At 36.2% G+C, this 12376-nt stretch overlaps 1 protein-coding gene across 1 annotated transcript; it reads right to left on the reverse strand.

Moving 5' to 3' along the window:
* Window positions 1-11: 11 nt before the first annotated feature.
* LOC107573737 (protein transport protein Sec61 subunit alpha-like 1) lies at window positions 12-7349 on the reverse strand. The gene is made up of 10 exons (XM_016260180.1): window positions 7171-7349; window positions 6369-6436; window positions 6216-6281; window positions 5953-6031; window positions 5514-5645; window positions 4973-5082; window positions 4197-4350; window positions 3949-4109; window positions 1523-1720; window positions 12-32 (listed from the first exon to the last, which is right to left on the reverse strand). The coding sequence occupies exons 1-10, from the start codon at window positions 7175-7177 to the stop codon at window positions 12-14; spliced, it is 996 nt and encodes a 331-aa protein (XP_016115666.1). The 5' UTR covers window positions 7178-7349.
* Between the last annotated feature and the right edge of the window lie 5027 nt (window positions 7350-12376).

Raw genomic sequence — 12376 nt, forward strand, 5'->3', positions numbered from 1 at the left:
GTATTGTGGGGTTATGCTTTGCGTTCATTTGACTGGAAACACCAGAAACCGGAAATGTAAAGCAGGTATGAGACGGACGAAACTTCCGCGTTCGGAAAAAAAGGTGGATAGGATCGATCATGGGATCGATAAAAAAAAGTAAATTAAAAAAATCATAAGACACACAGTTTAGTTAATTCTTACACTTGTGTATTTTTAAATGCTACAAAACTTCATTTAAATACATACATATATTTTTATTTTATACATTAAATATTCAAGCATCCTGAGTGGTTTTTTGACACTTCATCTGAACGGATAGTACAGTGCAGGGATCCTCAAATCTGGCCCACGAGATCCACTTTCCTGCAGAGTTGAGCTCTAACCCTAATCAAACACACCTGAGCATACTAATCAATGTCTTCAGGATCATTAGAAAATCACAGGTAGCTGAGTTTGATCAGGGTTGGAGCTAAACTCTGCAGCGCATTGGACCTCCAGGGCAAGATTTGAGGAAACCTGGTATAGTGTGTCCTGAACCCCAAATACAGCTCAGACATGAGTATCAAATGTGAATTTATGAACATAAGTAACATACATTTATTTTATTACCATGGATGAGGCCACGCATAACACATCACATTGAAGCACATGACATTAAACTAAGAAAAAATGGTGACAAATTAACTTCTTTTTTTTTTAAATGAATGAAATGTGGTAGCCGTGGGGGTTCTGCACAGAAATGGTTTCACTCTGAAGACTACAGTAACTGTTTTTTGTCTTCAATTAACATCATTAGGAAAAAAACCCCGGCTCAAAATGGACAAAGAACAAAACTCCATAAGTATTCACAACACATTTTAATACTGTGGCCTGTATAAGAAAAACATATGAAACATTCTTCTTTTACAAACCACATCCTCTCATATCAACACTGGCATGTTCATTAACAGGCAGTTTCTGCAGCATTTGCTCCACTAAAAGAAACCACAGCTAATTAGATCTAAAAGGGTCAATAATAGAAATATTTTTAAGTAGTGTGACTGAAATACACAGAACTATTTTATAACAGCTTGTAAATACAGGAAGAAAACAACAAACATAAATATAAAAAAAATAACAAAACTTCAACAAATCCAATGCAGTAATCTCAAAGAAATCGCACTGATAAACTTGGGCAAATTTAACAACCAATCCCATACTATCACACAGCCCACACAAAATGCAACAGGCAAATGTGCACACACCCACACATACACTAAAATCAACCATTGCCATGATAGAACATTGTGCTTACCTCATCACACACATACTGAGACACGTTTAGTCCAGGGCGTATCACAGGCTGATCAAGTTTGGACATGTTTGTTCTATTATGCATTACTGAATGGAATTACATGGAATCAGAAACACCCACATATGTATGTTCCTGGCTTGGGAGATTTAAATATATATATATTTTCCCCAAGAGAATGGAATACAATTTACTCTGCAACTCTGATGCGAAGCGAGCCACTACAGGTCAGGATCAGATGCAACTTACCGACCAAGTACCCAGCAGGTTGACCAAGAAGTTCCCACTGAAGCGAGTGGAGAGCATTTGAGAGATGACGTATAAGTTGGACACTAATGCAGACTGCAGGATGATGGGAATGTTGGAGGTGTAGAACAGTTTGATGGGATATGTGTTATACTGGCCACGGTAACGAGCAGATTTGATAGGGAGGTCAACTCTGAAGCCCTGCGGAACAAGAAATAATATACTTGGCATCGAATACTTGAATTGTGATCATTTATAATTAAACCGCAATATCTGCTATTATTTCCAAATGCACATTATTAGAGGCCCAAACTGAGAGCAGATGCAGAAAACGAGTTCCTGTGGAGCATTTACTTTGACCAGAGCTGGATCATGAGCTGCTTGCATTTGAAAGCCACTGAACCATATCATAATTTCATGTTTTGTTTTGAATTAATTGTGCAGCCCTATGTGCGGGAAGAGTTGTCAGCTAATTGGGGTTAAAGGGTTAGTTCACCCAAAAATGAAATTTATTCAATAAATTACTCACCCTCAAGTAATCCTAGGTGCATATGACTTTCTTCTTTCAGACGAATCCAGTCTGAGTTATATATTAAAAATGGTCTTTGATCTTTCAAGCTGTTTAATGGCACTCAGCGGGTGTTGCATGCATCAGTCCAAAAGAAGTGAAATAAAAAGTCCCCATCCATAAAATAAAAATAAAGTGTTTCACACGGCTCCAGGGGGTGAACAAAGGCCTCCTGTAGCGAATCGATGCGTTTTTGTAAGAAAAATATCCATATTCAAAACGTAAATCACTTTAATGTAGCTTGCGCCAACAGTTGTACACGGAAGCAGCTCCGGGCTGATGAGGTATGAGGTCAGCGTTGCGCATGCGCCGGTGAGTCTCGTGAAAACCAACATTTGTATACAGGAGCAAAGGAAGCAAAGTTTCCTTACTTTAGCAAAAGAAAACCAGTCTCCTCTTGGCTTATATCGAAATCCTCCAACATTCTTCTTTACAAATCCTCGTTTTGTACTTCTAATTAGTGACCGTTGTTTTGATTTCATCTCTTCCCTGCACTTCCGTGTTTGTCACTTCTGAGCGGCGCAGGCGCAACGCTGACCTCATACATCATCGGCCTGGAGCTGCTTCCGTGTACAACAGTGAGCGCAAGCTAGATTAAATTGATTATTACGTTTTAAATATGGTTATTTTTCTTACAAAAATGCATCGATTCGCTACAGGAGGCCTTTGTTCACCCCCCGGAGCCGTGTGAGGCACTTTTTATTAAGGATGGCGCTTTTTTGGACTGATGCACTGCAACACCCGCTGAGTGCCATTAAATAGCTTGAAAGATCAAAGAAGTTTTAATTTAACTCCGACTGGATTCGTCTGAAAGAAGAAAGTCATATACACCTAGGATGACTTGGGGGGCGAGTAATTTATGGACAAATTTTCATTTTTGGGTGAACTAACCCTTTAAGGATTTGAACAAGCAATAGCAGCAGATATGGCTTAGCAAACAACTCTGTATAGGTATGGACATATTCGTGGGCGAAATCCCATCATTCCAATAGGAATCTCCACGATCAGGAGTTGTGTGTGAGGGTGAAAAACTTCCCCACGCAAGTTTCACTCATTTTCAAGTTGGTCACATGAATTTGCTGCATTTAGCAACAAAAACCTACTCGGATTGAAAGTGAATTCTGTGTCAGCGGTGCTTCTTACTTTACTACACTATAGGAGTAGTATAGAATAAAAAGTATAGAAAAACTCAATTCGAATTTTGTACTTATATATTATCAATATTCGAATTAGATTCGAATTTAAAAGGCATAATTTCAGTTACGGGGAAAAGATTTTGGCTTCTGAATTCCATTGGTTTAATACAAAGGACCGAAAACCAATCACAAAGAGTACTTTATTCATTTAAACATGAGATGCAGTGGGATGGGGAAAACCGCCATAAAGTCTTGAGACATGTTTTTAAAAAGTTGAACTTACATAAATTTTTACATGGCTTTCTAAACATGCGGCTCTCTTGTGCGAGACGCGAGTGCAACGGTGATAGATGTCCCTCTAGAAAATGTGATAAATAGGCGTTCTGTGTGAACGGCTTGGTTTCGGTTTTGACGTAAACAACATCATCTCTGCATTGATGTTCTATTTTTCCGCAATATTTTGAATGAACAACGTAGCAGTGCCGCATCTAGTGGGATCAATTGGATAGGCTAACAAAAGCATTAAAATGCAATGACACTTACATGTCATCAGGCTGCCAGATGTACACCTAAAATTCGAATGCAACGTTTTTGCATTCAAATGTGGATTTTTATTTTAAATTCGACGAATATTCAAAATTTGATTGTTTTTTTTTGACAGCCCTACTACACTATGGAACTTATTTTGCTAATATGACCACACCTTTATGCAATAACCCACTAACCTGAAAGTATATGACCACTGCAAAGACGAAGACTGTAGCAATGAGGTTCATGAGGTTGGGCAGGTTCTGTCTGTAAAAGGCCTCTCTCAGTGCTCGCACTTTATCAGTACGAGTGGCCAACAGGTGGAAAAGAGCAATAATGGCTCCTTCAAACTCTGTACCTGCACGTACACAAACAAATTTCAGTCAGCATCACTTAAGACACCACAGAATGGTTCAAAACAAGATGCTGCATCCTGAACACAAACCTCTTCCCGTGTTGACTGTGGTTGGGCTGAACGCCTTCCATACTATTGTTTCACAGATGTTGGTGGCGATGAAGAGAGAAATACCAGAGCCCAAACCGTAACCCTTCTGCAGCAACTCATCCAGCAGTAACACGATCAGACCGGACACAAACAACTAGAGAGAGTATACAAATCAATATTAACTGACCAAGTATAGCATAATTAACTAAAGGAAGGTGTTTTCAACAAAAGGATAATGTTCTTCACAAAGCAAATCACAAGATAAGACTGACGAGATCCAAAATGTTGATCAATCAGTCTTTTTATAATGAGGCGCATTTGCGTAGATAGCAGATGCGAATACAAACAGACAAGATTATTTGAACAATGCCTGCAAAGGTCACTCCGTTAAGACAGGCCAAAGTCTTGTGAAATTACAGGTTATTTAGCAACCAGTGGTGATAACCAATAACTTGAAGGAAGCTAGAGAGATAACAAAAATGATTCCACAATAAGGCAAATATAGATCCAATATGTTTTTAAATGGTCGTTGTCAATGATAGTATATAGAATAAAGAGTACTAAAATTAAATGTACACAATGCACAATATTAATGACTGAAAACAGAATATATGCATTATCCATTCATAATGGTGTCAGGAGATTTGGTTGGAGCCGAATGCTTCTGTTAAATAGCCAAGCAGGGAACGTTATCGGCTGAATAAATATATCAGTTTATCACTACTAAAATGCCTAAATATTTAATGCACAGGTGACTATAAAGAATGTGAATTAACCTGGATGATGATGAGGAGGCAGATTCCAGCACCCATTTCTGAAGGGTCTCCATACATGCCAGTCATCACATACACGATAGATTGGCCAATGGTGATGATCATGCCAAAGACTGGTGGAAAGATCTAACAGTTAGATGTCTTAAAAAAACAAATGCAATGATGACATTAAGATGGGTTTCCCACAAGAGTATTGCACTGGAAGCTGCATTAGACCATTCCATTAGTTTCAACCAATTAAGTCACTTAGAGTCAGGGAAGAGCCACATTCAATACATATACATATATATATATATATACAGTGGGGCAAAAAAGTATTTAGTCAGCCACCAATTGTGCAAGTTCTCCCACTTAAAAAGAAGAGAGAGGCCTGTAATTTTCATCATAGGTATACCTCAACTATGAGAGACAAAATGAGAAGAAAAAAAAAATCCAGAAAATCACACTGTAGGATTTTTAAAGAATTAAAGTGCTGCGTAATAAGCCATGATATTTATCCTGCATGCCTGAGAATCATATAATAGAATGTTATAACATATCTTACGTTTCTGAGCTCCGTTGAAGAGTGCTCTATCTTTAGGTGTGTCTCCAACCTCAATGATTTTAGCTCCAGCCAGCAGCTGCATGATCAGGCCAGATGTCACAATGGGAGAGATACCCAACTCCATCAGAGTACCTGAAACACACATTGTTAAACTTTTAAACAATCTAATGATTGGCAAATATGGCTTTTATATGACTAATATAACACACAAAATTGTGCATACCAAATATTACATATAATTGAGTGGATTTGGAGTAAATATTAATTTTGAATTATTTATTGACAATCAAATAAGCACAGATTGTTTATGGCAGATAAATTGATATTAAAATTGAATGAAAGTTAAATTAAACGATATAATACTGTGCAATTGTTATTCATTAATCAACATGATGACTGATTCAATCACTGTCTGCACTGCTGATTCAGATATACGCACCTCTGTTGGATGCCAGGATCACTCTCATCCAGTAAAAAGGATCTGCTGAGTCTGAGGACATGATTCCAAAGAGGGGAATCTGGAGGACAGAGAGTATAGGAGATCATTCAAACAAAGTTTACGGTCTCCTAAAGCAAATAAAACATCCAAAAATGGTAATGTTTGGTTTGAGAAGTTTATAAATGCACAAGAATGATTTTGCTGATCATCAACAGTTTACAGCACTTCAGAGAGCTCAGGAGTTTCAATTAGAGTGAACATACCTGGCAGCACACCAGAAAGATGAACAGGGTGATTGCAGTCCATAACACTTTTTCTCTGAACTGAATCTGTGGGGAAGCGATTCAAAGAGTTAGTATCACTGAAGCGCCACAAGAAGAAGTAAAGCAAACGGCTGCTGTGACCAAACTGCATACCCTCCTCTCTGGTTTCTGGATCTCAGGTAAAACCGCACAGAAGGGCTTTATCACCTCTAAGAATTTAACTGAAACAGAAAAGAAATGCACTTAAGATTACAGTTCTTATGCCTAACTTGAGAAAACAAGACGACGTATCCTAAGAGGTCTCGGTGATTCAGGCGACGTGGCTTTAGAGTTTCTGGACTTCAGACAAGTTACTTGAATCTGTGTCTCTTGCAACGTCAACATTCATTCCGAGAAGAAAACTCCGACCAAAATCACACGATCAGACAGTGACAGCTGTCCATTAAATGCGTGCATGAAACTAAAACAAATCACGCTTCAAAACAAAGATAATGGTTTACAATTATCGACGTTAACAGATGAAGTGAGCGTTATATTTTAATTATGTACTATGGTCCTAAATAAATTACTTATGTGCAATATATTACAAGTTCAAAAAGCATACAACGTCTACGCAATGAAAATAAACAGCAAATGCATTTGTGAACATGCTAGTTTATTGACGTTAGCTGGCTACGGTCGCTTTATAAAATCAGTGCAATTACACATTTAACCATTAAAGTCACATTTTAGACAACAAAATAAACATAGAGTACGTGTTTTTGTAAACTGGACAATAAAACAATGAAGACCATGCCATTCTAACAGTAAAATACAGTTGCTAATCTGTAATGAATGAATGTAGCACTGAAGCTAAACTGTTCTTTTTAAAATAGCAGTTGTTTACAGCTACAGAATGCATTAAAAATGTTTTAGTAGACTCATAGTAAAGTTTAAAAACACCATGACGACTCACTGGCCATGGTGTCCCTCTGATGGTGGTCCCCTGCAGTCTAGCGGCTAGCTAGCGAGCACCGGTCAGCGGATCTATCAGGACACCTCATCAGCCAGAGCACACACACGACAGAAACAGCGGGCTGATGGAACCCGAATAAAGTATGAAATGGGCGGGATTAGTGGCCCGGAAATGGTCTCTAATACAGGTATGATAGTTCTAACGTTAAATAGCAATTTTGCTGTTGTGCTCTTTAATTAGTTTCATTTTTTGAATGTAATAAATATTTAGGTTTCTAATAGGTGAGTGTGTTCAGACGTGGCGTGCATAAGGGTGTCACGTGTTAACTGTTACTTTTCTCAGCGTGGGCCAAAATTGACCAATCAGAGTCATTTATGCTCTAATAAAAAATAAAAGACTTTTTATAGAAATATCTGGGGGTTTCTGTACATATGCTAGTAAAACTCCTCTGAAAATAATATGTTTAAAAGATTATACAATTTAGTAAACATATATCCCTAATAACTAAGACAAACGCGTGCTGGATATGAATGTCTTTCAGAGCCTCCTGGCGGAAGACTTTTTTTGGCCTCGAAGGACACAGGTTACGTAAATGTTTTGTTCTTTTTCAGCTCAACATATTATATATTAAATAGATTTTTAATCAATTACAATGACTCCTAGATTAGAATTAATTCTTATTTCATTATTTACAAGTTTTATTACAGTTACTTTTAGTCTGTCAAGCTGCTGTGCTGAGATATTGGCAAATAGCCAACGTTATTCTTTACAAAGATCAACCTTGAGGTTATGTGTATTGTTTTATGTTGTTAGAATTATTTTTTTTAACACAAATTACGTTCAATTAGAACCACATTTGATTCCAACGTAATATAATGTCAATATAATGGCGAGTGTTAAGAAGCACGTCAACATTCATTCCGAGAAGAAAACTCCGACCAAAATCACACGATCAGACAGTGACAGCTGTCCATTAAATGCGTGCATGAAACTAAAACAAATCACGCTTCAAAACAAAGATAATGGTTTACAATTATCGACGTTAACAGATGAAGTGAGCGTTATATTTTAATTATGTACTATGGTCCTAAATAAATTACTTATGTGCAATATATTACAAGTTCAAAAAGCATACAACGTCTACGCAATGAAAATAAACAGCAAATGCATTTGTGAACATGCTAGTTTATTGACGTTAGCTGGCTACGGTCGCTTTATAAAATCAGTGCAATTACACATTTAACCATTAAAGTCACATTTTAGACAAGAAAATAAACAGAGTACGTGTTTTTGTAAACTGGACAATAAAACAATGAAGACCATGCCATTCTAACAGTAAAATACAGTTGCTAATCTGTAATGAATGAATGTAGCACTGAAGCTAAACTGTTCTTTTTAAAATAGCAGTTGTTTACAGCTACAGAATGCATTAAAAATGTTTTAGTAGACTCATAGTAAAGTTTAAAAACACCATGACGACTCACTGGCCATGGTGTCCCTCTGATGGTGGTCCCCTGCAGTCTAGCGGCTAGCTAGCGAGCACCGGTCAGCGGATCTATCAGGACACCTCATCAGCCAGAGCACACACACGACAGAAACAGCGGGCTGATGGAACCCAAATAAAGTATGAAATGGGCGGGATTAGTGGCCCGGAAATGGTCTCTAATACAGGTATGATAGTTCTAACGTTAAATAGCAATTTTGCTGTTGTGCTCTTTAATTAGTTTCATTTTTTGAATGTAATAAATATTTAGGTTTCTAATAGGTGAGTGTGTTCAGACGTGGCGTGCATAAGGGTGTCACGTGTTAACTGTTACTTTTCTCAGCGTGGGCCAAAATTGACCAATCAGAGTCATTTATGCTCTAATAAAAAATAAAAGACTTTTTATAGAAATATCTGGGGGTTTCTGTACATATGCTAGTAAAACTCCTCTGAAAATAATATGTTTAAAAGATTATACAATTTAGTAAACATATATCCCTAATAACTAAGACAAACGCGTGCTGGATATGAATGTCTTTCAGAGCCTCCTGGCGGAAGACTTTTTTTGGCCTCGAAGGACACAGGTTACGTAAATGTTTTGTTCTTTTTCAGCTCAACATATTATATATTAAATAGATTTTTAATCAATTACAATGACTCCTAGATTAGAATTAATTCTTATTTCATTATTTACAAGTTTTATTACAGTTACTTTTAGTCTGTCAAGCTGCTGTGCTGAGATATTGGCAAATAGCCAACGTTATTCTTTACAAAGATCAACCTTGAGGTTATGTGTATTGTTTTATGTTGTTAGAATTATTTTTTTAACACAAATTACGTTCAATTAGAACCACATATGATTCCAACGTAATATAATGTCAATATAATGGCGAGTGTTAAGAAGCACAACATATCAATGTTTATATAGATTTTGTGGTAAATAATTCGTGTCTGCGCAAGATAACTGAAATCTTCAGTTTCACGTCTAATTTGACAAAATATGACTTCACTGAGTGCATCTTCATTCAGCATTGCAGTTTAATATAGGTTACTTGACACAAATAACCGCGAGGGGGCATCCGTTCATCAGAAATCTGGAAAAGTATTTAAATGATTCATTATATATGTATTATAACCTAATTACTAAAAGTGTCATTTTTATAAGATGATGTAATTCATATCTCAGCAACATTTAAAATGTGATAATGAATTATTTAAGTGACCGTCTTTTTTAAACAATTGTAGTTCATCAAAACATGATCAGATTATCCTAGTCTGGTGTCTGCAGCGGATGCAGGCCAATCTGACACACATAATCACTGAGCCCTATAACATTCACACCAATGAACAAATGACATGAGCAGAGAACACATGGCTTTTTGCTCAGTACTTTATACACATTTATGCACACAGCGGCTGATTGAGATGAGCCATTGTCTGCACTTTAATAAAGAGATACTTGTTCAGACTGGTTATATAATGTCAGTGAACTGTGAGATAACACAGAGGTGAGGCCAAGCAAATACCACACAAATCACTCATTTCTCACCCAGCTGGTTCATTTTATTGTTACATCTCAGTGTTGTGTCGTATAAGGCAAAAAATGTCATTTAGCATTTTGTGTGTATATATATATATATACTGTATATACCTTGTGTACATTTATAAAGGCATAATATTTCAGCCATGTTGAAGGACGTGGAATCTGGACTGAGAAGAAAGTGGCGTGATACATAAGCAAAGGAAATGAATATTTTCCAAAATGTTTATTTTCACGTACACCAAGGCCTTCCTCTTCGTTTATTTTTGTGGTGTTTGCAATTCTCCGTGAGATATAGTCCATTTGAGCTGCTATTTTCAGATGCTGTTGACATAACCCAGGATCTAAATTCTTCAGTTGCTAACTGCGTTGAGAGATATATGATTTGTTTTATGGATTACGTGACATTTCAGTTGGCTCATCTGATTCACTTGGGTTTGGTTTACAATTTGAGTGAAACAACTTGCTGAATTACATCCTATTTTCAATGCCTTACATAAACTGAAGTTAACTTATTTAATTACATTTTAGGAATCAAACTAATAAATGCTGTTTTGCTCGCATCAATTGGTTCTCAGTTTTAAGTTCTTATAAGCACTCAAACAATACAAAGCACCAGTACAAATGTATATTTCGCTGGTCATCATGGCTTAAATATTTCCTCTTAATGAGCTGACAAGCCAATTAAAAAGTCAATGAAATCTATTTCCGATGTAATTGGCCACAATTATAGTCATTTGTCCTTGTGAATATAGACTCTCATTACTAAAACATACAGTCTTTGACCTAAAGCAATTGCATTAATGCATTTTAACCATTCAACCAATTCATGTTTAGCAAATTTCATGATGGCTGTAAGTTAGTTCAAAACACTGAAAACAATTCTGAACCCAAATGGTTGTTTGACAAAATTTATTAAATATATATTCATTTTGTATATTACTCTTTAATGATTTATTTTTGTTGTTTATTCATGCTTCTAAGCGTTTACTTTTCTTTTTCATGTTTAAACATTAAATTATTATTATTATTATTTAAATATTAACATAAATATTTGGATGTATTACTATTCATGTCTGTTAATTCATTTATTTATTTTTAAATATTGATAATAATAAAAGAAAAACATTCATTTTAATATTTTAAAATACTTTTAATATTTAAGAAAGTGCCATTAGAAGTGGAAAAAGACTTGTGTAGAAACCATTTTCATTCACAAATTGCTAGTACATTTCACAAATAATTACAAAGAACACCTTAAATTAAACATGACATTTTGAAGTAGAAATACTGAAATAAAATAAAATGTGCTTTAATAATCTTTGTTATATTTACAACTTTGAAAAAAATCTTTTTTCATTATAACAGGCATTTTGGGCAAGATAATTTATTAAAACTGTGAAACAGTGGCCGTTGTCTCAAGTATGGTTTCTCTGTGCTCTTTCTCCCTGCTGTTTAATGACATAAAACCATTTAACTCGCTGGCCTGATGCACAAGGTCTTTTCCAACATCCAGAGACATTTACTTAAGTGACAACCTCATTTATTTATCACCTCAGAGATATGATCCCTAAGCCTCTGATGAGGCATGGCAAATTTGCTTAGACAGAGCAAACTCTGTGGTTAATTCCACATATGCTCAGACTCACACACACAATAACTATACTACAAACTACTGAGGTAAATGAATCCATGATCACCAAATGTCAGAGCCATTTTGCTCATTTGTGCCTGTTTCAGTGTTTTCCCCCCTTATATTTAGACGCATCTATAAATACTGTTAGTGAGTTAGAGAGGCGTCTGATGAGTCAGAATGTGACATTATATCAGGACAGCAGAGGAAAGAATGCAGTAGGCAGAGCACTTTACATCTCAACAGATTCATAATCCAAAGAGTGCAATATTAGAATCAATTGGGAAGTCAATTAGCTCTAGTCCTTTTTTTAAATCCTCCTTAAAATGTCATAAAGCCTGTGGACCAGCACCCAAAATATTTTCTCTGCAGTATTATACACAGCAGACTAACTGCATGCCTCTGAATACCTTGAACAGTAGGCTACACCAGAACATTTTACAAATGCTTGAGACATTGTTACATCATCCTTGTTACATCAAGGCCACTGAATAACCTTACTTCACTGACATTTGCAAAGGAAGAGTTCAGCTAAAAATGACAAATCTGT

Source organism: Sinocyclocheilus grahami, unplaced genomic scaffold (assembly GCF_001515645.1).
Source record: "Sinocyclocheilus grahami isolate Dianchi unplaced genomic scaffold, SAMN03320097.WGS_v1.1 scaffold2020.1, whole genome shotgun sequence".
In the NCBI taxonomy this organism is placed as follows: domain Eukaryota; kingdom Metazoa; phylum Chordata; class Actinopteri; order Cypriniformes; family Cyprinidae; genus Sinocyclocheilus; species Sinocyclocheilus grahami.

Bases quoted from the DNA above. Each gene is read 5' to 3' on its own strand.
- LOC107573737 (XM_016260180.1), bottom strand. The intron at 6,282-6,368 runs GTATGCAGTTTG...GCTTCCCCACAG, and splicing joins TCCAGAAACCAGAGAGGAGG to ATTCAGTTCAGAGAAAAAGT. The intron at 1,721-3,948 runs GTTAGTGGGTTA...CTTGTTCCGCAG, and splicing joins CAGTGGTCATATACTTTCAG to GGCTTCAGAGTTGACCTCCC.